Genomic DNA, 26,611 nt, shown 5'->3' with positions numbered 1-26,611 from the left:
GAGGAAGGAATTCCTCAAGCCTACCGATACCAGATATGCTAGTTATTTTCTTTTATTAGAGAGGATGTTGGAGGTGCAGTCAGCATTGCAGGCCATGGTTGTGACTCCAGATTGGAATAGATGGGCAGAATCCAAGACAGAGGAAGGGAAGAAAATCAGGATTCAGATATTGGATAATGATTGGTGGACAGATTGTGGTTATTTGGTGTCACTCTTACATCCTGTAGTTGAGGTCATTCGCTACATTGACACAGATTCTCCTACTCTTGGAGAAATCTATGAGACTTTTGATAGTATGTTGGATCAAGTAAGGGTGGCCATTCGTGAGAAAGATCCTTCCTTAGAGTTCTATACGACTTAGATTCGACCCATTATTCAGCGTAGGTGGGATTGAATGAATACACCTTTGCACATGGCGGCATATGCACTCAACCCAAAATGGTATGTGGCAAGAACTGGAAGAATTCTTCCCATTGAAGATCCAGAGGTCAAAAAGGGATTTCGAGCAACCATTACAAAGATGTATAGTTCAGAAGAAGGGAGAACCATTAGGAGACAGTGGATGCAATTTGCAAGTCTCAATGGTCCCTTCAACAAGCCTGATGCAAGGGAAGATCGCAATGATTTAGGCCAGATTGACCCCATTTGTTGGTGGACCATGCATGGGGATGAGGCTCCAGAGATCCAACAAGTTGCTATTCGCTTATTGTCTCAGATTGCTAGTTCTTCTGCAGCAGAGAGGAATTGGTCCACATATAGCTTCATCCACTCTATCAAGAGGAATAGACTTTCCTCTAAGAGAGCGGAGAAGCTAGTTGCAGTGCATAGTTCTCTACGTCTTGCACATAGGAAGACACTAGAGTATTGGAGGGGACCAGCGACATGATGGGATGTGGATCCAGAGGATAGTGCACAGATAGATGATGAGGATGGACCAGATGAGTTGCAACATGGTTTGGTTGGAGTTCGATTGGTTACTCAAGAGAGTAACTATGACTCAGATAACGACATTCCCATTGATGGTCCTGATGATTTCATGCAGTAGATGGATGTAGAGGACCAATCATTGAGATTGAGTCCTTGAAGTTGATTTTATTTTCAGTGTTCATTTTCCATTTTTACTTTTCAGTTTTACTTTTAACATTTGAGTTGTGACACTAGATATTGATGACCGACTCTTCACTCTTAACTATTTTTGAGTTTGAAACTTTGAGTTATATAAATTTAGTGTTCAAACTTCAGTATCTAGTATATTAATATAGTATATAGTAATATACTAGTATGTTTTGCTTTCAATTTAGATTCTAGAATGATGAATGATGAATTCAGAATTTTCAATTTTCAATTTAATTTTTAAATCAATGATTCAATGTAGATTATAGAATGATGATTGATGAATGATGAATGATATGGATCAATGTACATTGTATTTGAATATTTCATTATTGAATCTTATGGTATTGATGAATTAGAATTTAGAACATTATAATGAGTATGTCATATGAATGATGTATGTATCAAAATGAATGATGAGGACGGATCAAGATTCAATTACAATATATGTCATTATTTGATTCAATTATGAATTTAAATTTTATGTATGGATCAAATTTGGAATTTCAATGTATTGGTATTACTATTACTAATTACTAATTAGTCTATTTAATATGCTTTCATTATTGAACAATGAATATGAACATGAAAATTTCAAAATTATATATTTATATAATTAAAAATTAAATACCCCGACGTCCCCCCGTCCCCCTTAAATTTCCCTAAAATTTGAGGGTACTCCCACACGTCCCCTTTGTGCGTCTCCCGGCGCCTACGTCTCCCTGTCCTGGAGACTTGGTGGAACATTGCTTTTGACCACTAGCACTTGGAACAACCCTTCCTCCAGCTGAATCGAATTTCCCTCTAGAGGCTACTACGCAGCCCTTGGGAAACCTCTTTGTGGTTATCTCTGCCTCTCTGCAAGTTACTCTCTGAAACTGGAAGAATTCCTCCGGACTCACTTTCTTTGCCCCTCTCTGTCTCCGCGTCCCCTCTTTGGTTCGTACTCTTCCGGCAGAATGTTGCTCTCTAGAAAATCGAACTGCCCAAGGAAACTCGACCTGAAGTGTATTTCTCCATTTACCCATTGACCTCCTCCTATAATCCCCAGTTGAGAACTCCAACGACCAAGATTAAATCTTAATTAATGGCTGAGATCATTTCTTAGTCGATCCATGTGAGTTTCTAGAGAAATCTCACCTTCTTCAATTAATTGCGATTAATTAATCATTTTTCCTAAGTTAGGTTTAGGAAAAATTTAATTACTGATTAATTAACTTAATTAAGGCATTTCTAAGTGGATTAAGCTGAAACTTTTCTTCTGGGTTCCAGAGTCCTAGTGTTTCTTAGCCTCTCTAACAATTGTCGAGACTAGAATACCATTTGATGCTACAAAAACTAACACTCCCTCTTAGCAAAGAAGGTGTTCTAGTGCTGAACTGCTACAACACCCCGTCTTTGCATCATACTCCATATAAGCTATTGAGGTCTGGCCATTGTGATTCCCTGTCACTGCCCACCAACCACTGCGCAACTCTGATGCTGCATCTGTGCCGCTGCTGACACTGCTGTACTGTTGCCAACTGTGCATTTGCACTACAACTCCCTCTCAATTGTTGTTGCTGCTACTGCATCTATTGCAATTGAGAAGCATTAAAAAGATTGAATCAACTGTCTCTAGGCTGCAACTATCTCCAGAGCATCTCATTGTTACTAGCCTCCGAACTATCCACTGAGAAATCTGCGCTATTGTTGACTCTGCACTGTGCCTCCTGCACTACTGTCAGCACTGTTCTGCGCTCCTCATCATTTGGTTGCTACTAGTCTACAACTATCACTTTGGAACTGACTGCACCAACTAACATTGATCCACCTGTTGCTAAATATTGTGGGTCACTGTAGCAAGGGTAATGATCCGTGATGAAACACATCCGATGTATTCCTCAAGGGTCCTTGTCCAAACCTCTACGCTGCTTTGGGACTATAGCTCGATAGCGCCCCACCTCACTCCCAGAGGTATAGCTACAAACATGGCAAAATCTTCCTCCAACTTGGAGGACAACATGTCTATCTTTGCGGATGTTGTTGCTTGATCCTGCTTCTTCTGCTTCTCCTTCTTCCTTTGAGGGCACTGAGCACTGTAGTGGTCGAACTCGCCACGCCTGAAGCACTCTACCTTAGATAGATCCTTATTTTTCTTCTTCTCCCCTTGTGAACCTTGCCCTTGACTGGGACCCTTTGATGAAAGGGCCACATTATCTTCCTCCTTCACACCATTCGAACCCTCACTGCTGTTGTCGCTGATAGAGATATGTACTAATGCTTGCCTCATCTCCTCTTACTGCAGGTCTGACCACATCCTGTCTCACTAAGGTAGAATATCTCGTCCCAAAATGCCTTGGACAAAGATTTCCCAATTCTCTAAGACACTGTTCTCGCCAAACACATGAGCTCTGTATCTTTAGGCACTTCCCCAACGACCGCAAGTTGATCCCAAATTTCTTGAATTCTAGTGAGAAAGGGATCAATGCCTTCACCCTTATGTATCTTGATGTTCCTTAGCTTTTCTTTCAAGAATATCTTTTGCTGCTTGGAAGGATTTTGGTATAGCTATGTGAGAGCATCCCACAACTCCTTGGCCGTATTCTTAGCTGATATATGTGAGACTATATGGTCTCAGACTCCATCTAGGATCATCCGCTTCGCCTTGGCCATCTCCTTCTTGAATTCCTTCAGTTGATATGCATCAGTAGGTTTTGCCACTACGTTCTCTGCATAGGTCTTCAGACCATGCTCATCAAGGAGAAATGACATCCCGACCTTCCAAATGACATAGTTGGAGGCACCATCCAATCTGTCTTGTTCTCTGAGCTTGTCTGTGGCCATTTTTGCAAAAATTCAAAACTGGAATCTCCTACTGTTTTCTTGCTCTATTGCCTCTTATGAAATTCGCATTTCCTCTTGGAATGCACAAACTTGCAATGTTGCGAAAATCGTTATCCGGAGTAAATCAGCGAGGGAAAAAAATCAGAAAAAATCGTAAAAATCGGGAAATAATCGGAAAAAATCGTAAAATACAAAAATATTCATTTTTTTCAAAGTTTTTAATATCTAAAACATCTACAACATAAAATAAATACATTGACACATAAATATGATAAAAGAACTAAATATAAGATGTGTAATATCATTTCTAGTGCTACATCACACATAACAGTGAATCATGTCCTGAATAGTAAGTCCTGACTCTTGAGTCCCAACTCAGCCTCAAAATATCAACAAAAAATATAATAATTTATATCATATCATGAGTCATAATGTCATATACAATGAAATGAACCAAATAGCTAATACTACTGATTTCCTTTGCCCCTCTTGCGAGAAAATGCAATAGCTTTCCCATTCCCTCTAGATGTAGATGCCGGTGGAGTTGGTAATGGACTCTGCTGTGCTCTAGAAGCTGAAGAGCTAAGAGCTACAGGAGGTAGACCACGTCCTCTACTGGTGGCAGGGGTAGCCTAGCTAGGTGGTGTCACCTCCTCCTCCTACCCCTCTACGCCTTCCACTACCTCATGCTCTAACCAATCATCGGCAGACTCCATGAGAGGCCTCTCGGCCTCAACCCTCCAATGAGATGGCCTTCATATCAGGTATCCCCTCAAGTTGCTTCACCCACAATCGAAGATTGTAGTAGACGTAGACCATGTAATTAAGTTGCTGGGTCTCTAACCTGTACAAAGATCATAAAATAATAATTATAAAAAAAATATTTAGTGAATTCAAAAAATTAATTGGAAATTTGGAATATTTTAAGTTTAACCTGTTGCGCTTCTTGTTGTGTATTTTTTCAAATACACTCTCATTGCGCTCGCATCTTGAGGAGCTACATGCTTGGCTGAGGATTCGAATGGCAAGCTTTCGCAGATGGGGTACTCTGGCGCCATAGCGAGTCCATTATGCATCTACAACAAAAATACAAATAAGATAAACATAAGAAAAAAATGAAATTTGAAAGTTGAAGCAAAGTATGAAGTTATGCACTTGAAGAGACAATGAAATTTGAAAATAGATTGTAGTGTTCCTATCAGTTACAACCATCTCAAAGCTAAATGTGCCACCTACTATCCTGTATATCTTCATTTCTTTAGAGATTTCTGCACGTTCTGCTGGAGATCGCACCATCCTCTAAACACAGGTTAAGAATCCATCTGTGATCTCAGCATCAAATAAGAACCCACATGGGTAACAAAATGCGGGGTTCAAGTAGATCCTTGCAGCGTGAATGGGATGATGGGGTGTGTTGTTCCATCGTTCATCAATCACTTCCCTTAGGAAGAGTTGTTTTTGAAACCCCTCATCTCCCTTATCATCATAGTAAGGTCCGAATGGACTTTTTGACCCTGTCCATGGCCTCATACAAATAGCCCATTGTGGGCTTCTCACCATCAACTAATCGAAGAACCTTTACCAAAGGTTCAGTAACGGTGCACACCTCTTGCACTCCCATCCAGAATTCTTCCTGGTATGAAACTAATCTGCATATGGCCTCTCCCTCTGGTTTGCGGCTCATTGTCAAAGCATGCCACTACTCTTAAAGAAACATTCTCTTCACATCCCACATAAAATTCAAGAGGGATTAAAGAGATATGAAACTGGTCGCAAATCGTGTAATGGCGGGGTGCACCAATTCGTTGTTGTTGGTGAATTTTCTCATCAAGCTAAGCACATAGGCATGATTATATATAAATTTGGTAATGCTTTTTGATGAGTCAATGATATCTTTGACAAAGGAAATTTTTATTGTGTCCTCCAACATCAAATCAATACAATGTGCAGCATAAGGTGTCCAAAATAAAGTAGGATGCCTTCCATAAGCATCCTGCCAGCAACAACATAATTTGCAGCATTGTTCGTTATGACTTGGACAACATGTTCTGCAACCACCTCCAAAATAAACACATCCAGCAAATCACATAATAATTTTGCATCTTTGATATGTGAAGATGCATCAACAAATTTCATAAACATTGTCCCCTTGGGACAACTAACCAAGAAGTTTATAAGGGTTCTCCCCTTTTGGTCGGTCCGACCATCTGACATCACAGTGCTTCCTGTTTGTGCCCATGATAAGAAGGGATTTTGTAGCCTGGGATTTTGTGCATCCTCTTGAAGAAAGTTGCAATAACATCAACAACGGGTTGGAAAAATGGATTATTCCTTGCAACGCTGAAAATATTATCACTCCAAAGGAGAAACTTGCCCAACAACTTGTCAGTTTGTTATTTCTCATTTTTTTAAGCATTGAAGTGATAGATGTTTGTGAACCAGGCGTGGTTCTAGGAACATAAGATGTTGAGGCAGCTACAGGGTTGGTTGTAGACATTGATGTTGAAGCAGAACCAATGCCACTTCCATATTCACCTCCTAACACCTTTTCTGCTAGTTGCTTCTTCAATTTTGCTTTGAGCACTCTCTCTTGCTCTAATTCTTTCAATGATCTCATGGCTCTTTGGATGATTTCCGCATTTGTATTGTTGCAAGGTTGTACATCATGTCCAGGGATTTGTGCAAGGTGATACTTCAATCTATAAACCCCCCCTAACATATGCTGCCCACACAACTTGCAAGACAAGTTCAATCTATCAAACCCTCCATCAGGTTCACCATATTCCCACAGAGGGTCCAATTTCCTTGGCATGTTTGTAACTTGGTTGAACTCTTGAGTTTTAATGTAAGATGAAGTTTGAACTTTGAAGTTGAACCTATGGCACAATAAGAATTGCAAGTTACAAAAAAAAAAAAAATTACATACATGACACAACACATTGAATTTTTGACAAACAAACAAAAAAACCTCAACTCAATCCAAAATGAATTCTCTCCATTCTATGCAACAAAAATGAAAAAAAAAACATCATCAAATCCACTTATTTTTTTTTGATAAACAATGGGTTATAGAAACCCAAGCAAAAACAAGAAAAAAACCAAAACAAAATGGCCAAATTTGGTGCCCATACCTGAAAACCACTGTTTGCCGAAGAAATTTGATCCAAAGACAAAGTTCTCTTGCTTGGGATGCTAAATTCTCCAGGCTTCCTATTCCTTTGCCCTAGTAGACGCCTTCTAGGGTTCCTCTCCTCAGCTCTCAATCCACGCCGCTGTCTGTTCAAAATGACAAAAATAAATCATGTTTTCCCTTATAAAATGCGCTGTCTGCCACCCCCACGATAACTTCTCATCAAATTGCGATAATTTCGAAATTATCGTGCTTTTTTGAAGTTAGCGCGATAATTCAACTATTTGTTGGGAAAAAACCGCTTAGTAATTGGGCGAGTTTATCGGGAATTTGAAAATTTCGCGATTTTTTCATGTTATCACGATAATAATGCGATTTTTGCAACACTGCAAAATTGCCCTACCTCGCTCTGTCTTCAATTGCTTCTTGGAACTGCTTGCTCAACCTTTCTGAATGTCCTTCTCTGAAAAACTAGCACACGAACTGTAACCCTAGCAACTCGAATTGGGTAGTTTGGCATACTCACATGACCTTCCGCAATTGGAAAAATATGGGTCTCCTCCAGATAACTGGAATTGGAAACCTTTTAGGAAATTTTGGAAATTCCTCCCTTTGTGTGTGCACTTTCTCTTTCACTTGACATGGATCTTGCTCTAGTAAACTGCGACAAAAACCCTCTGTGCCCATGCAAGAAAATATGCTTAGTGAAAATGCTGATTTGCTTCACCGGAATTACTTCTTGGCTTCACTACTGCCTGCTGGAACTGCTACTGGGCTTTGTGAATTTTCTTGCCACTTACACTTGAAAAATCGAACTCTCTGCCCAACAGTTTGAACTGCTTGGCCAACTTCTGCGCAAATCTGGAAATCGAGCTGCCAGACACCCTCTGAGTTTGGACGATTTCTTCCTTTTGCTTCTGAGCTTCCTGTTTGATCAAATTTGCTCTGATGCTATGTGAAATTTTATCTATTATAGCAATTGGAAATTATTCTTCTAACTGTAAATTAATTTTGCAGTTTATTTTCTATGGCAAACAACGAATAATTCACAATTGCAATTTTCACCAAAATAAATACTGCGAAGATAAACTGGAAACTGAGAAAACATTGGCATAAACACAAAAATATAACACAATTGATTTTGAACAAAAGTCCCTGGAAAAACCCAATGTGGGAAAACCAATGTAATAGCTAAGGGTTTTTATTATTAAGAAACAAAGAGAAAATTCTGAGTACAACTGGATGTCGAAAATTGGCAATCCTACAGAGAAAATACTGGCAAAAATTTTGTGAGGAATTTTCCTCATCCCCGCAAGCAATCCTTGCTCAATCAAGCCAATCGAACTCGCTCTCCGACTACCTCTGCGTAGGCCCTGCGTCACTTCTGTGCAGGCTTGAAACTTGTTGGATTAGAATTGCCTCTAATTAGCTATTGAGTGAATGGCACTGGCCTGGAGGCCTCTTGCTTGGCTCTCTGGAATTTCCTTCGGCCACTAGCACCTGAAAGAACCCTTCCTCTAGTTGAATCAAATTTCCCTCTAGAGGCTACTGCACAGCCCTTGCACAACCTCTATGTGGCTATTTCTGCCTCTCTTCAAGTTACTCTCTGGAACTGTAAGACTTTCTCCGAACTCATTGTCTTTGCCCCTCTCTGTCTCTCCGTCCCCTCTCTGGCTCAAACTCTTCTGGCAAAATGTTGCTCTCTGGAAAATCGAATTGCCCAAGGACACTCGACTTCAAGTGTATTTCTGCATCTACCCATCGACCTCCTCTTATAATCTCCAATTGGGACTCCAATGGCCAAGCTTAAATCTTAATCAATGGTTGAGATCATTTCCTAGTCGATCCGTGTGAGTCTCTAGAGAAATCTCACCTTCCTCAATAAATCGCTGTTAATTAATCATTTTCCTATGTTAGACTTAGGAACAATTTAATTGCTGATTAATTAACTTAATTAAGGCATTTCTAGGTGGATTTACCTCAAACGTTTTCTGGGTTCTGGAGTAATAGTGTTTCTTAGTCTCTCTGACAATTGTCAAGACTAGAACACCATCCGATGCTACAAAAACTAACAGATTCCATTGTGTTTCCCACAATAGTTCGCTCATGATCCAGTTCTCCCTTTCAGAGAATGATGATTCTAAAAGCTTTGGAGGTAATCACAATTCTTAGCCTCTTTAGCAATGATATCAACAACAAAATCTATGAGCTTATCTCCCTTGATGTAATAATGCACCTTGGCCCAGTTGTTTCTTGCTCCATTCTATTTGAAAAAGAAGTTATCAGGCTTGAAGATTGGGCCATAAGGTCATGTCCTTAGATGATCCATGGTTCTTGGTTTGAGATCCATTAAAACTGCGTGAGGAATGTAGGGTGCACCGCTGGATTCATTGTGATAAGCATTCACTCTCTCCAACTATAGATCTTAGGGCGTGGAATGTGTTTTAATTTTTAAATCTTGTACATGCTTGTTGTGGTCATTTTGTGCATTAACATAATAGTTTACTCAAATCACTATTATTTAGGAATTTTTTATACTGTATTCCAACCTTTGTCAACCTTTAATGCCTAGGGACAAAGGAAATATACATTGAATATATGATATGAGATCTTGGCAGATTATTGTCATGCCCTGTTGATATTGGTAGCACCATTTTGAGGAGAATAGATAGGGGAGCTCACGTGTCTATAGTGACATGGGGCAATGGGGGAATTGGACAATGGAATTTGAGTGGAAGAATTGACTTTTCCATAGCATCACAAGCAATAAGCTGTACTTGCTCTGTTACATATATTCTCTCTCATGGCGGGAGCCTCTTAGTGTGCCTACCACCTCAAGTCTTATCTTCAATGATCATACACAACTATACAAAGACAAGGGGATCCCACTTAGAGCACATGCACACACAAGATGCGAATGAGGTATATTTAGGCATTTTCTCATGACATTTAGAACATAGCTGATACTAGAATTCTTTATATTCAAAGTTGTTTGCAAATTTATCAATTAAAAAAAAGAAATGAAAAGAAAGAAAAAAAATTCGGGTATTTATCAAGCCAAAAGTGAGGGTGATTAGAATTATTATTTTGTAAATTAAGCTAGGAGAAACTGGTTTGGCTAAAGCATTTATAATTATAAAAGATCTTGGAGAATTGTTGTGAAGGTATAAGGCTTATCATTGGAAAAGATGAGTAGTGAATGCCATTGAAGGCTTCCATTTGTAATGTTCCCATATGAAAGATATTCATAATAAAATACATTTTTTTTGGCTCACATGTCCCAGACCACCTCGAAATGGAATAAGGGGTCCTAAGGACATTTGTAGTTGTGTTTGATTGTGCTTAGTTCCTTTTCTAATTTTGCTTCATGTCTAGTCTTTCGACATTCAATTTTACTTTGGTAAACAAAACAAGCACACAAATTAAATGCTCATGTACTCATGAAGGATGATGGTGGATTATCGAAAGAAGAATAATGGTGGATTGCAACATGTAATGAAAAAGCATGTTATGAGAGCAAAATTTGTTTGTTCCTCTAGTTTTTTGAAGCATTAAATTGATCATTGAATTATTAAATTTAAGGATAAATCATTGCATTTGAATATTAAATTGTACAAAGGTAAATTTCCAAACCCTTTCAAAGTCAATTGTGGAAATTTTCAAGTAGTGGATTGACTTGAATTTGAATAAAAAGGTACAATGAGTCATCAAAATCAAATCATTGTAAAATATCACTTTGGGGGGCATGATTGGTAGTGCTCGACACCTTGAAGTGGCATAAAATTAGGTGACCGTAATATAAAAGAAACATGTGCAAGAGAGTGTGACAAGTGATTGTGAGCAAAATAACAAATGGGTAAAGCGAGAAAGTGTTTGCAAAATGTCTCTTAAGAAGTTAAGGATTTGCAAGACTACAAACATGAATAGCATAATTAGCTTATTGATCTTCAAAGAAAATAGATATGACGAATCAATCGATTGAAGCACTTGAGATGAAATTAACTTAAGGACAAACAAATTGATGACATGGTTGATGCACCATATGCTGCAAATGACCTCATACAAAACGTTAATGCAATTTGTGAAATAGAGGATCTAATACAAAAGACTAATTCTACTTTTGATCTCATGCAAAAGGTTGATGCAACTTGTGGCACAAGAGACTTGATGTAGATGTTTGATGCTACTTGTGATACAAATGACCTAATGTGGATAGAAAGGCAACACAAGATATGGATGATATAGAGTCATATAGTTCATTAGTGAAGGAAAGTCATAGAGGTTGAGTAATAAGAAGTAGCTAGAATGACAGAAGCAACGAAAACACATGAATTTGAAAACACAAAAGAAAAACATCAAGGTTTTCAAAATGATCTTTCCAAGATGGTTGTTAGACCTTGGGAAGAATTGATATTCAACAAAGATTGACACGACTTAATATATGACAAAGGCAAAAATTTTCATTCTTAGATTACTCCAAGCCAACTTAGTTTGTGAGTTCAAGATTTCATGAAGAAGTTAGGAATATTGATAAAGAATGCCAATATTGTCACGGAATTGGTCACATGGAGTTGTCATTTGTAGGTGGAGGTTGTCTAGGTTCTCTTGATCTCTAAACGTGTGGAGCTATTGGCATGAATCTTCCTAGAATAGAGCAATGCCCATCCCTGACTTCCCAAAAGTAGTGCTGCTGGATTAGGTGCATTCCTTTTTTGGCTAGACTCCCAATGGATGACCCTAACTGGGGAAAGTGCATTCACAGGAGATGCTGGGGAGGGGTGTATTTTGCGAGCGAAAAGAGTTTCCATAGATCTAAGCCACCTTGGATCCATCTCCACCATGTTTTAGCTCCTAGGACTTTTGCCATGGTTGTGGGATCTGCAATCCCAATCTACCCTTTAGTTTTGGTAAACAAAGTTTGTCCCATGCAAGTAATGACCATTTTTTCTCCAAGTTGTCTCCTCCCCAGAGGAAAGAGCATATTTCATTTAGGATTGAGGTTGGAGCCACGAGGGTAGAGCAAAGATAGATAGGGAGGGCTTGAAGGGTTGCTTTAAGAAGGACTAGGTGCCTTGCTATATTGAGAGAGCAGAACGCCCAACTTGCCAAACTTATTATTGAGCTTGGTTCCCATAGGCTCCGTTTGACTATTAGCAAGAAGAGTGCCCAAGTATTTTGAGGGGAGTTTACTTGTTTGGAATCTGGGGCTTCTAGCTATGTGTCTTTGGATAGAAAGAGGAGTATTGAAAAAGAATACTTGGGATTTGGTTTTGTTGATCTCCATGCCTAAAGCTTGGGAGAATTTGTCCAAAATTTTGTCCAGAATTTGTGTGAAGCTTCATTCCTCTTGGATGGTTGGGCTTCCCATGCCCTTGTTATCATCTGCAAGTTGTTGATGAGTTAGTGGGAGATCCGCCCCAAATAGTTGAAGTCCCTTGATTTTATTCTCCGCTGTTGCCGCTTTGAGGGCTACTCCTAGCCCTTCTACTGCCAATATGAACAAGAAAGGTGAAAGGGGGTCTCCTTGACGAATACCTCAAGAGGTTGTGAATGGATTGGTAGGGGAGCCATTTACAAGGATGGAGAAGAATGTTGATGATATCAGGCTATTAATCCATTCAATTCATTCTTGGTCAAAACCAAAGGCTGTGAGAATGCTGAGGAGGTACTTCCAGTTGAGCTTATGGAAGGCTTTTGAGATGTCTAATTTGTGCAACATGCTAGGTTTCTTAGAAGTCATTCAATCAATGAATAATTTCATGTGCAACCATGATGTCGTCTAGTATTTGGCGCCATTCGACATAGCTTTTTTGCTTCAGTGAGTTGAGTTGTGGAAGGAGAGGGTTAAGTCGGTTGGCTATGATTTTGGTTATAACTTTGAAGTTTGCATATGGCGTTGCATAAGGTAATGGGTCTGTATCCATTTGGATCCTCCACCTTGTCTTTCTTTGGCACCAACATAAGGAAGGTGGCATCTAGGGCTTTTAGAGTAGATTTTGATTGCCTAGATTCTTTCACTGCCCAGTGCCTACCAAACATCTTGTCCCACTATATAACAACAATTTTGAAAATTTTTTGTTGTGAACTCGGCTGGTCTAGGAGCTTTGTTACATGGGTATCGCTTTGATTGTTGCTTCCACTTCTTCAAATGATGTTTCCATGAGAAGAGCCTCGTTTTGTTCTCGTGTTACCAAGGATGGGATATGCTTGAATATTTGTTGGATTGCTTGTTGTCTATTGGGAATGGGTTTTGTTAGGAGATAATGATAGTATCGATTTAGTTCTTGTGCTAGATCTTGATGATCTTGCAATTTGACTCCTTGATTTTTAAGGGAAGAAATGTGGTTATGGTGATGATGTTGTAACATAGTTTTGTGGAAGAATGACGTGTTCTTTTCTCCTTCTCTAAGCCATCATACCATTGTTTTTTGTTGCCATAATAATTATTCTTACTTCCGACGTTCCTCTAGTTAGGTAAGAGTGGGTAGCCTCTTCTTTGATTAGTTGGTCCGATCTGCTATGGAGGATGGCTTCCTTTTGTATATTTTCCATCTGCCCTTCTAGTCTTTGCTTATCTAGCATGCCAAATTTTGCTTTGCTCCAGCCCTTTAGTTGCGATTTGATGTACTTGAGTTTTTGTTGATGTTTGTGCCTTGTCGTGCCTTCCAGATTTTCTTGTTCTTCCCACTAGGTACTTGTGTTGGTTTGGAAGTTAGGATGTTGGAACCAAAGTTTTTCTAGACGGAAAGGTCTATTCCTGGGACAAGTTTTGATATCAATGTCAAGGCATATAGGCCAGTGATTAGAGCCATGGCTAGGAAGAATGGAGGCTTCCAATAAAATGTCCAAGATCATGATTGATTTTGATACAAGGAAGCGATATAGCTTTGACGCCACTTGTTGGGAGTCTCCTCTTCGATTTTTCCAAGTAAAGGTACCATTTATAGTGTCCAGGTCAACTAGGCTAGAGATTGCCATGGTTTCTTGAAACAAAATAAAATCAACTTCAAGTCTTTTGATACTACCTTTCTTTTCTTCTAGGGATTTTATTAGGTTGAAATCTCTGCCTTAAACCCAAGGAGACGGTGAGAGCAGATTACGAGTGTGGGTAATTGCATGGGGTAAGAGGGGTTTGTCCTTGGGCAGGGGTGGTCTAGAAGCATTTGATAGGTAACATGTCTTAGCCAAGCTATTGAGTTGGAATTGAATAGTGAGGATTCAGTATGTAGCAAACATATTTAGGCCACCAAATTGTTTCTAAGCATCTAGTGCTATTGACTTACAGTTGCTACCCCATTTATTAGTTATTTTATTGATTGCATCATTTTAAGATTTTGTTTCCTGAATCATCATGAAGGTGGGATGTTCAAAGTGCCATTTTTCCTTAAGGAGCCTCTATTTGTCTTAATTGAGGCCTCTGATGTCACAAGAGATGATCTTCATGTCGAGGGTGTGTTGGTGGTATAGTAAACCTCTGAGATCAACTCGTCCTGAAATAACTAGGATATCTCCCAATTCTTCCAAGTTTTGTTGTTTACTTTTTCTTCCTTTTTTCTTTCTACCATGTGGGGTTTTGTAGTTTCCTTCATGGGTTGGGATTGGACTCTTAGCATTCTTGTGTTGGGTTGGCCCATTGAAGATTTTGGAGCTGATTGGTGGGATTTGAGGTAGGCTCTGTCAAGGACCTTGACCCAGTGTTTTGAGAGGGTGCCTAGGTTATTGTCAATCCAGGCTTTAGCAATCTCTGGGAGGTCGAGAGAATCCAGATCCATATCTTATTATGATCCGTAGAGGGATCAATGCCACTTTTTGTGTTAGATTGATTATGGGGAGGGGAGTTCTAGGGTGCGGAGGAGGAAGAGAGCGGATTGATAGAGGTGAGTTGTAGCAGATCAGAATTAGGCCTCTCAACTTTCAGAGACGATGATGGATCCTGGTTTTCCATGGTGGAGAGAGTGTCAAAACAGTTGTTTATAGGCGGTTGCTTCCTTGAGTGAGTCAGTTGCAGGGAGGGTTTTTGGAACCCTTGCATTTGCCTCCTGGCTTTGTGAAGCAATCTGCATCAGTGGAAGGAACAGGGTCAGGGTTGGAGTTAGTGGCAAGAAGAGGTCAGTTTTTGTAAAGATGGCCATACTCATGGCATCTTTGGCAGCGGAAGGGAATGTGCTTGTAATCCAGGGTTTGCTTCTAGAGTTCATCCTGATAATAATTATCAATAGACTCTGGAAACAGTTTCGAGGTAATCATATAAACACAAATATGGCGGTAGGAGATATACCTGGCTTTTTGTTGTTGCTTCCGAGGCTTTTTCAAAATGGCTGAGGGCATTGTCGATGCGCTAGAGTCTCCTCGCCCTAGAATTATTGTGTCAGTGAGTACATTCAGATCCAGACCAGAGGTGCAGTGAAGTCTTCCTTATCAGGGACAAATCTTTGCATCCAAAGTGAAGGTATAACCCGGGGGAGTTGAAGTACGAGCCATTTGCAAAGACCCAAGTTCTATCTTCAATACTGGCAACCACAGCCAGTAACTTTGGATTTGCTAAGAGTATTGCTTACTTTTTTGGTTAATTTGAAGGAGCCCTTGTTTTGATTAGCAGCACAAATAATGCATCATGTAGTCATCTGGTTTTCATGGTTAATAAACACAAAAGAGTTAGGACAGATTCTGCTACTATGATGAAAGCTATCTTTCTTTCTGGAACTTGCATCCATTTCTTGATTGATATAATTTATAAATAACAATGGGAAAGTGCCTGTTTGGGATGGTGGTCTTTGGTTGTTGCATGTGAATGCGGCTTTGTATTGTTTACAGCCTACTAACGTTAACACTGGGTTCTGCCTCTTTGCAGTGAAAATTCTGTGAGATTTAAAGTAAAAGATAGAAATATGGAGCAAGGAAGTGATCCCTTGTCAAAACGTCGTGTGAACCAGAATAGCAGCATGAAATTCGAAGAGCAAGAGATTCCAGGAAAGAATGGGAGCACAAAGTCTGAAAAGGTGGTCAATTCAACTTCTGGAACCTTGACTGAATCAGGTTAGAGCAATCACAACAATTCTTTTACATTTACTTTATTTAACATGTTGGGATAATATTGTGATTGCCAACAGGAAATTTTTATATAAGCATCTGGAAAGTATACTTATTGGGTGTTAGACAGTAAACACAGGTGCTTCAGAACAGGGGATTGGTCGGAGTGATACAAGTGATGACTCTTCTGATGCCCAGGATAAATCCATGCAAGTTCAGAAAAAGAAGACGCATAAAGGGACTAGGAAGGAAATTGATCCAAATACCAAGAGGATAACCGAGGAAAAAGAATCTGGAGTCCCAACTAGTGTTATCTTGAAAGTTGAGGAGTCTTTGCAGGAATCACTGGAAGGGACTAAAGAGAAGATAAAGAAGAAGAAGAAGAAGAAAGAGAGTTCTGAGGGCAAGGATTCTGAAGATAATGATGTGCAAAAGATAAGTGCCGATAAAGGAAATAGAAGCTCAACAAAAGACAATGCAAATCCCAGCAAAGCTTCACGAAAATCAGAAAATATCTTGGATGTTGATGAATTTTTGCAAAGTTCACTAGAACTGCGAAAGGAGAAGAAAAGGAAGAAGAAGAATCCTGTGGATGAGGATTCTGAAGATAATGACAAACAGGACAGTGCCAAGGAAACAAAGAAGGAAAAGAAAGCATCAAAGAAGAAACTGCATTCTTCTGGTTCGCATGAGACTAATGAAGATACAAGCAAAAACAGCTTAAAGGATTCAACAGAGGATATTGACAAATCATTAGTAGACACTAAGAATTCCAGAAAGTCTCAGGCGAAGGAAATTGATGAGCTAGAGCCTGTTAAATCAGTTAACGGATCAACGGATGCATTTGAATACCAGAATGGAGGCACACCTGGACAGAAGGGGGTCAGTGAAGTGGATGGAGAGGAAATAAATAAATCATCAAAGTCAAAGCAGAAATCTGATGTGGTAACATCACTGAATTATTTCTTACATTTCGTATGAATATATCTATGTATGTTAAATGTGCACTTTTTGTACATGCTTGGGGAACATGGATTTAGTTAGTTTAAATTTACCTCTGCCCCTGGCCTGGAAGGTTGGAAAAAGATTTTTCATGGGGGTTTATTTTTGGATATAGCTATTATAGGGGCAAAGAATGTAGATGCAATATGATGTGATAAATTTTTGCTCAGTGGCCTTGTAGATGTAGTTATTTCGACCCTATCACATATTTTTGTGATGACTTATCTTTCTTTAGCCTAATCAAATATTGTCCATATTCTGTTTCCTTAGAGTAGGTAGCTGAGTTGATTAGTATATTGGGGTTGTAATTTCTTCATAATTTCTTCTGCAATGCTTACAACTCTTTCTTTTGTTATTTATATGTACTAAGCCACATCTTTTAACCTTAGTCAAACTGGGGAATGCTTATGGCGGACACAATATATTGTTTTTATTTTTCTGTTGAATGGGCTATTTATAACTACAATATTTTGAGTTGAGGCCTTTTGCCTTTACCCAATATATGGGACAATCTAATCTACTTGCACTATATGAATTTTGACATGGAATGCACTATATGTCGAATGGAGATTGTGTCATTTTGTTGCTAAAGATTTAGTTTGGATCCAGCATATTTGGGGGGTTTTGCTCATCCCAATTCTTACCCATTGCTGGTATACAAATGGCAGCTCAGTTGATTAGTCTGCATTGCTATTTACTGTTTGCCCTCTCATTTAGTGGTCCTAGATGCCTTCTAATCTCAATTTGTTCGAGAGTAAGATTAATGTTATTGGTGGGGATTAACATTATACATCATATCTTCAAGGCTTTTCTATTTTATTTCAGTATATCCTATATGAACATTTTTTTCTTATGATGAATGTATTCTTCAGTCTTATGTTTTCACTGTCATGTCTTATGGGTTGTGGTGCCCTATTCGGGCATTTCAATGTATGCTACCAGCATGTTGGACTATATAGGCCAAGCATTTTACTAGTGCAGACTCAAGGTTATAGGGCATTTATTGAATATGTGAAATTGAGATTAGGGCATGTAATATTTCTTGTTCCAAGGGGATTGTTGGAAAATGAAGAGCACAAACCTTGATAATTAATTGTCTAATTTCCTATGAGCATGCACCATAAAACCTAAGCAAGCCAAGAGAATGAACAAGAGACCATGAAGATGGATTACTTTATCATCTCTAAGTACTGTTACGATAAGCCTCTTAGACTCAAGTGTCAATGTCTACAAGAACCCCACAACGAGTTAATTGATAAATACCTCTGGACCTTCTCAATATGTAGCCTTTGATAGTGAGAAGACCATTTCCCTTAATCAGTGTAGATCGATCTTACCCCAGATCTATTAATCGCTGAAAGGGGTCAAAAAGAAATTGAGGTGCAAACTTTTCTGTGCTTAAAATATCCACATTAAGTTGGATCTATGCTGGTTTATTATTATTACTATGGTAAGTTTTTTCTTAATTTTTCATTTTCACTTGTGGAATTCAACTTTTCTTTCATTTTTAGTTTTATTAGTATTATGTTACATTTCACATCTCATCCACGGGGGGCTGTAGAACACCTCACTTCTCTTGGTGTAATGAATGTGGGATAAATAGAACCTCATATACAAGCCCATTCTAAGGCACAAGGAACTACATAGGTGATTATTCCAAGTAACAACTGCCACGTAAGTGGTCCCTTGAACTCTAATGATGTCTCATTGTATAATACATATACATCAATTCTTGTATCCCAAGGGGTTGGATCAACTGGTTGTCATCAATGTCGTTAGGTATTTGGCTAGTTTTGTCCTAGTGGGTGCTTGGTTTGAATCCTCTTGGGCTAGGTACACTACTCTACATTGATAGGTTTACTAGGAACATTCAACCACGAATGTGGGGAAGCATCCCATGAGTTTCCCTGCAAGGTTTTCCTTGCAAAAAAAACATAAATGGCCCAACAATAATATCTTCAATTACCAAAGATGCTGTCATAATGATGGCACCAAGTACATCAATAATTGTGGTCAGTAGACAACATCATGACATGTTTGGATTAGGCACAATTTCTATCTCTTATTCCAGTTTTGGGAAGGTTTGCTATTGCCTTTGTTTTTAAATTCTTATGAAGATTAACCATGTTTTCTTTTACTTCTCTTTCTTGTGGTAATGTATGGCCATATATGATCATTTCTGAGCACTGAAGCTGCAAAAGTTTACATAGAAACACAAGGGACTTTTACTTTATTTTCTCCTTTCCCTGCCATTTACCTTTTTTTTAGAAGTCAGCAACTTGGATCAGCATGTGACATTCCATTTGTGAAAATTCCTTGAAAAAGCAACAACTAGAACTATCTCTCCTAACTGATAAATTAATTAACAATTTATTTTGTTTGCGGCAAAATAACAAAACACTTACACTGCAATTTCTTTACCAAAATAAATATTGCAGAAGATAAACTGGAAACTGAGAAAGCACTGACACACACACAAAAATCGACACAATTATTTTTGGAAAAAAGTCCCTGGAAAAACCCATTGTGGGAAAAACTGGTGCAGGAGCAGAGGGTTTTTATTATTAAGCAACAATGAGAAATTCTGAGTACCACTGGATGCCGAAAATAGGCAATCCTCTACAGGAGAAACGAGCCACAAAAATTAGTGAGACAAATATTGTCTAACCCGACACTGATCCAGCTACAAAACTGGCAAACACTGGGCTCCACAAAACCCCTGCGTCACACTTGAGGCTCTTGTATGCTCTGCCTGGAATTGCAACTAATCAAGCCGTCTTCCCAACTCAGCCTTTGAGAATGACTCGCTGGCCCCTTTCATAAATTCTCTCGGCCTCCAACAACTGAATTGACCCTCTGACTTGCCAAATTGAACTCTGCCTCTGAAGTTTCTGCACAGGCCGTGCGTAGCGTCACTAAGGAAACTTGACCCTCCTGTAGCTGACTCTCCGGAACTGGAAGGCTTCCTCCAGACTCACTGTCTCTGCCCCTCTCTGTCTCTGTGTTCCCTCTCTGGCTCAAACTCTTCTGACAGAATGTTGCTCTCTAGAAAATCTCACTGCCCAAGGAAACTCGCTCTCCAAGTGTGTTCTCCATCAACCCGATCGACCTCCTCTTATAATCTCTAGTTGGGACTGCAACGACTAAGACTAAAACTCAATCAATGGCTGAGATAATTTCCTAGTCGATCTGTGTGAGCTTCTAGAGAAATCTCAACTTCCTCAATTAATTGTTGTTAATTAATTATTTTCCCTAAGTTAGACTTAGGAAAACTTTAATTACTGATTAATTAACTTAATTAAGGCATTTCTAGGTGGATTTCCTTGAAACTTTTTCTGGGTTTTGGAGTCCTAGTGTTTCTTAGCCTCTCAGACCATTGTCGAGACTAGAACACCATATGATGCTACAAAAACTAACACCATTCACCAAAGATATTGTATGATTACAACCATGATTTTAAAACTCAACTGGGTTGAACAACTACACGGTCAAACCTGTTGGTTCGTTAGGCTTGGAGGTCAACATGGCCAATGTCCCCGGTTTGGTACCAAACCGGCCATGAGCTGGCTGGTTTGGTTCCAAACCAGCATGAATTGGCTGGTTCTGTCATAATTTGGCCGGGTCATTGACAACTCGCTCGTGTGCGGCTGCGGACCCACACCGAGCTGTGTAGGGTGGCTTTGAGTGGTTTTTTGGGAAACTAGGGTCTGTTGCACTCGAAAAACAGCCCCTCCAAGCCTATAAAATCATTCCTCACCTCTCATTTGCCTTAGACATCTCATTTTGTTTTTGTGAGCTCCATTGTGAGCTTGGAGCCATTTAGAGCCTCATTGATTATGTATTTTGTTATTGATATGTATTGCACTCGGTGCCATTTAGATATATTCAACCTTACATGGTATATAGATGAGCAAACTGTGCATATTTTGTCTCTTTAACGGTTTAGAATCGTGGTTTTAAATCTTAAAATATTTTTTTCATTAAAAGTTTTTATTTCATGTATTTTTTTAAAAGCCAGTTCATTGAGACCTGACCAGAGTCCGGTTTCCGGTTCCAGTTCAAAAACTGGTCTGATATGTGGACTGGGACGGTTACCGGTTCCAGTTTTTAAGACTATGATTTCAACTAGGTGAGTTTACATGGTAGTGAATGAGAGTTTTCCTATCTCACATCAATATCACCAGGGCCCCTCATGAATGATTCTTGTCTCACACTGACTGCATATTTGCCATGCTTATTTATTGGCACATTTGTCGTCATCTAATATACTAATAGATGGATACGAGAATGTGATGATTGCAATGGTTAAGTTACCAACTTACCTTGCACTTTCTTAATAGTTTCCTTCACTCATGGATTCTTGGGGGTACATCCACTCTCGAGTTGCAGGAGAATTTATCGGTGTTCCATAGGGATGTGTCCCGCAAGGTTGGAGGCCTTTTGGGCACCCCCCTCAAAAAGTAGGGTATTTGGGCATTCTCCTATGACTTTTGTCCAGAAAGCCCCCAAAATTAGAAAAGACACATTAAAAAAAGTTAAAAAAAACTATGCTAGCAAAAAATCCATTGCACAACAATGAATTGACATGGGATGAATTGTTATGTTGGCTTTCTTTTTGGTTATCTTTTTATTTTTAATTATACTATTATAGTTATAGAGACAGGGGTCCCCTATGCTAGGGACTCTCACATCCCCCATGAATTTTCCTAAATTTGGAGGGTGTCTCCACACATCCCCCATATGTGTGTTTCCTCGCTCCCACATCTCGGAAACCTGGTAGAACTCTGGAATTTATGAATTTTAATTGTTACCGCTCAAATTGTACATTAAAATGGTGAAAGTTCCAACCCACACTGTACAATCCAAGTGGAAACTAAATAGGTCATCCACTCTCACCTCTTCATTCTCAAATGATTCCATCTCCATGACAGCTGAGAGCATTTTACCACAAATATGCCTTTGCAATTGCTGTGTGATGATGAAGAAAAGCTGTAAATCTTGCCAGCAAACTATAGATCAACCTATCTATAGCTAGTTCTATTATGCTCTGTCAAATGTGATAGTTCAAGTCACCACCACTGAGATGTGTCCAAAGCAAAGTGTTTATATTGAATTTGAATTTTGCTATAGTAACCCTGCTAAAAGGAAGGGTAACAGCTGACTCCAACTGCGGGACACATGCTCCACCCAAGAGGATGTGAGAAACCTAGAATACAATCACTGTACATGAGCAACAACCCAAAACAAAACACAATGCTGCTACTATTGTCCAAGTAAACTTATTCATCTCCTACCATACAATAACATGCTAGGTGAATTCAAAAATTCAGTGTAGCGATTTCAGCAAGGAATCAGTCCACCAACTTCTCCCGCTGTGCTTGATCATCATATAGAACAGAGACACATTGAAAATCTGTTGATTGAAAGCTGAAATTTCTGTGACCACCAATCTGGAAATGCATCTGGGCACCTGCACAACAGCAATTTCTTTTGCAAATAGAACAAAGATGCCACAAGCTTTATCCATACATTCTTGAAGTGGGTTGATATAGTTGCTGCTCAGTTCTAAATATTACACCAAATCAGCATGATGTTGCAGGTCTGAAATAAATATCTCTATAACATCAATCTGCTCTTTGTTATTTGTCCCTTGAACTGTTGTCCCCTCACTTTCCAGATAGCTGAAAATGCTGATTTCTTCTTCACACAAGGGGTTGTAAACCACAAAATTAGATCTGAAATCTTTATTTTCAACTACTTTCCCCATAAAATCTGCAATAATTGGGTTTGTTGGAGGGCTGAAGATTTCAACATTATTTCCCTTATTTGCTGCCTAAATCTGATTTCCTTCTTGAAGCTTGGAATTGGGATTTTCTTTATGGAATTCTGGGCTGCAAATATTCTCCACTGCTTGGACAAGGCTCTTTGCTGGCCAGGTGTATATCATCATGGATCTGATCTTCTGGAATGCACTCTTCATGATCAAGTTTCTACCATTTGGTTTGCTACCCCCTCTTCTACACGAAAACTGTTCTCATTATTTTCCATAGGAGGTCCAAGACCCTCCTTAATCATATATTGCGTGGAATATATTTCTTTTATTTCTTGGACAAGGGGCAGCAAACCTCCTGAATCATAATCCTAGCATGCACAAAATGCTTCCAAAAGTTTTGCAAAAGATTTAAACATGCCTTTGGGGAGGCTGTAAAACTATTTCTGTGCAAACCCTTTCAACCTCATCATGGGATACTTCACCATGACATCATCATAAAGGAAGTTATTTTTCTTGCAATACCCTATGTTGCACGGGTTCCCAAACCTGGGGGTGGGGTTCTCGAACCTATCCTGGGTTCTTGTCCCCAAGTACCGAATTCGGGTACGGGTGCTTCTGAGAAGAACCCATAAGAATTGGGTTCTTCAATGAAGAATCGGGTTTTCCGTTAAAAAATTTTGGGTTCTTTTGTCTTGATGGGTACTGAGAACCTTGATGATGAATACTTGGAACCTCAAAATCAGGTTCTTTAGGGTTCTTTGGGGTTCATTTTAGTTTTTATTTTTAAATTTTTGATTAATTTAATGGGCTTCCCCTAATATTCCAGGTAGCTAGTTCTTCATCTCGCGAGAGGAATTGGAGTACTTATGCCTTTATCCATTCAGTAAAGAGAAATAGGTTGGGCTCAAAGAAGGCAGAGAACTTAGTGTACATTCATAGCACACTTTGTCTCATATCTTGAAAAGACCCAGGGTACAAGGGGGGTCCTTTCAAGGGATGGGACCAATACACAGATGATGCTATGTGTGTGGACGAGGAGATACAACCAGATGGCCTTATTGAGCTACCTCCAGTTGCTATGGATGAGTAGGAACCTCAAGATGAGAGTGATTCCTACCTGGAGAGCATGCTAACTGAAGATCTGAGTGACGCTGATGACATGGCTTGATGAAGCCATTGTTCACTATTAGCTATTTTTATTTTAGTATTTTAAAAATTTCCTAGTTTTTATTTGGGGATGCCTTAAGGAAAATTTTGAATATAGTATGATAATGGACATATATCATGATTCTTCTTAATATGTAAACTCCAATTTGCACTTGATATCAAACTAGAAATTTTGAAGTTTCATTGTAAATGTTGAATGTTCAATGATGTGCATGTTTAAATATTTAAAGTTTAAATCATAAATATTTTAGTTTTCTTCTTTAAAATTGAAAGATATACAAATTCATATATATTATAATTTATAAAATATCATATTTATATATTATATATATAAATTATAATATACCCCCGACGAACCCACGCACCCTGTTTAAAAAAATGACGTACCCGTCCCCGAACCCACATTTCTTGGAAACATAGGCAATACTTGTTGAGTGTAGAAAAGTATTTCACTACTGAAATGCCATATCCATAGAAGATGGGTGAGTCCTTCGCTCCAACTACATTGTCATGGGGAAAACCCTTCATTCTTGGAAAGTCGACTAGAGCATAGCATTCTGCTAACCATGAAGGAGGCCCCATCTTTTCTAGCTGCAAACCTTCAAAGTAAGGCTGAAAATAAAAATATGTTATGAATACTCACCATATCATATGAAATGCCATGATGGAGTTGCTAAGATGAGCTTGCTTCTCGAGCCTTCATCATTACTGGATGTGCTCACCTCTACATCCAATGGAGTCTTCAAACACTGTAAGGAACAAAGGCTTTGTTCCTTCTTGGGGTTGTTATGCAAGGGTTTTGAGAAACACACTTACAACTATCGTTGAAATATTGGGTTGATTGAGTTTTATACCCGACAACGGTGCCAAAAAATGTTACCTTTGAAATTGTACATTAGAATGGTGAAAGCTCCAACCCACAATGTACAATCCAAGTGGAATCTCAATAGGTCACCCACTGTCACCTCTTCATTCTCAAATGTCTCTGTTGATATTTGTAGCTTGGGAGGTACTCCAAACCCTAGGGTAGTGGGTTTTGGAGGAATGGACACACAAATATGGGTTGTGGACTTAATACCCAACCTTGGGTTTTTGTACCCAATTGTGTGTGGTCAAAACCATTAGGAGGATTGATGACTTGGCACATGGAGATGAAAGAGGACCCTAAAAGAAGCTAGGGGCAACTTCAAGCGCCATGAGATGCCTTGTAGAAATGGAGACATGAATTTTTTAATAATTGTGTGGGTGAATTTATCTACAAGCTCAAGTTGGCCTTAGCATAAGTCACCTTCTTGATGGGCTAGATGACACCCCAAGGAAAGATATAAATAGGAACGAGGAGGAGCCTTATTCCTCACCTAATCAAGGCATTTGTTTCCCATGTGAGGACTGAGCAAGGAGGCCAAGCACTTCAGAAGCGCTGCAACCCTAGTTGGATGAGCTTAGGCTTGGTTTGAGATCATGCTTGGGCAGATCAAGGCGACAAAGTGAAGGAAGGTTTGGATGTGAACAAAGGAGGGAAGGCCAAGCTATTTTAGGGCTATTTTGGGCATGAAATTATTGTGGGTAATTCTCTGTTGCAGACCAAGGGTTTTGTTATGAAGAAAGTGGGAAGGAAGGCTTGTTTAGGAAGACCAAGTAGCCTACTAGGCTCCCCAAACAAGGTTGTAGTCATCTCCAGCTAGGACGCAACAAGGTGAGTTCTATCAGAGCAAGGACTCTGAGATTTTATGCAGATACAAATGCCCTAAGCAAAGGTTGACACTGCAGCTTCAGATCTGAAGGATAGAGAGGCCATTGCAGGACGTCTTCTATGAGAACAAGTGTCGGATTGGTGTCCTAGTGAGGGACATATTGTAGGACATCCAAAGTGCATCACATCATAAGTGAAGGAGCTTTGAGGCCTTCGTTGACTTTAGGAGGACTAGCGAAGAGGAGAAAAGGTAAGTTTGTGTCTTTTCTTATGACTGTCTAGGCCGAAGTGAAGGAGGGTGTTTGCCGAGTTCATTTGGACGAATTCTAGAAGGTTTTTGGGACTGTTATAGTGTGCTATTTCTCTTGGAAAAGGGCTGAGTTTTTCTAAGTTGCTACAGGTTAGGCTGAGCCCTAGATTAGGGTTAGTTTGTGGCCTCAAAAGGCAAAGACAACAGGCTGAAAGAGGGCTAGTATCAACGCAGGAGAAGGGCAGCCAAGAGGAAGTTTCAACACAACATTTGGAGTAATCTAAGGTCAATTTGGAGGGTTGTAGCAGAAGCTACAACAACCCTAACTAGGGCCGAAGTTGCAGAACTAAGTTACAATCAAGTTCAGAATTTTGTGGGCAAAATTTAAAACCCAAGTATGGCATGTCTCCTTCTAAGTTGATGGTTGATGCTAAGTGGATGATGGTCCTAGTTTAGGACAGTGTGGAGTAGCCAAAAGAACAGTTGTTTGGGAGGGTTGTAGTGGCTTGCTCCAAGCCCTAAGTGCAGGTCACTGAAGGACGAATGGTATATTAGATGAGGCAGATGTTGGCGAGCTTAGGGTTGATGCTTGAAGGACAATGAAAGGAGGTCAAGGGAGCAGATCAC

The 26,611-nt window shown here is 39.4% G+C and overlaps 1 protein-coding gene across 2 annotated transcripts in view; it reads left to right on the top strand.

The window, feature by feature from the left end:
• The window catches only part of LOC149227767 (uncharacterized), a 104,330-nt gene that overhangs the window by 54,621 nt on the left and 23,098 nt on the right, over positions 1 to 26,611 (top strand). The window contains exons 3-4 of one of the 2 annotated variants that reach the window (XM_089377920.1): positions 15,921 to 16,105; positions 16,230 to 17,044. In XM_089377920.1, the coding sequence (XP_089234046.1) occupies positions 15,921 to 16,105; positions 16,230 to 17,044 (1,000 nt within the window). The remainder of the gene's footprint in view (positions 1 to 15,920; positions 16,106 to 16,229; positions 17,045 to 26,611) is intronic. The other variant, XM_089377921.1, reaches the window with a different exon arrangement.

Source organism: Pinus tabuliformis, chromosome J (assembly GCF_031772625.1).
Source record: "Pinus tabuliformis cultivar Carrire ecotype Pingquan chromosome J, CPIR1, whole genome shotgun sequence".
Taxonomy (NCBI): domain Eukaryota; kingdom Viridiplantae; phylum Streptophyta; class Pinopsida; order Pinales; family Pinaceae; genus Pinus; species Pinus tabuliformis.
The sequence above is the reverse complement of the archived record's forward strand: the minus strand, read 5'-3'. Positions and strand labels throughout refer to the sequence as shown.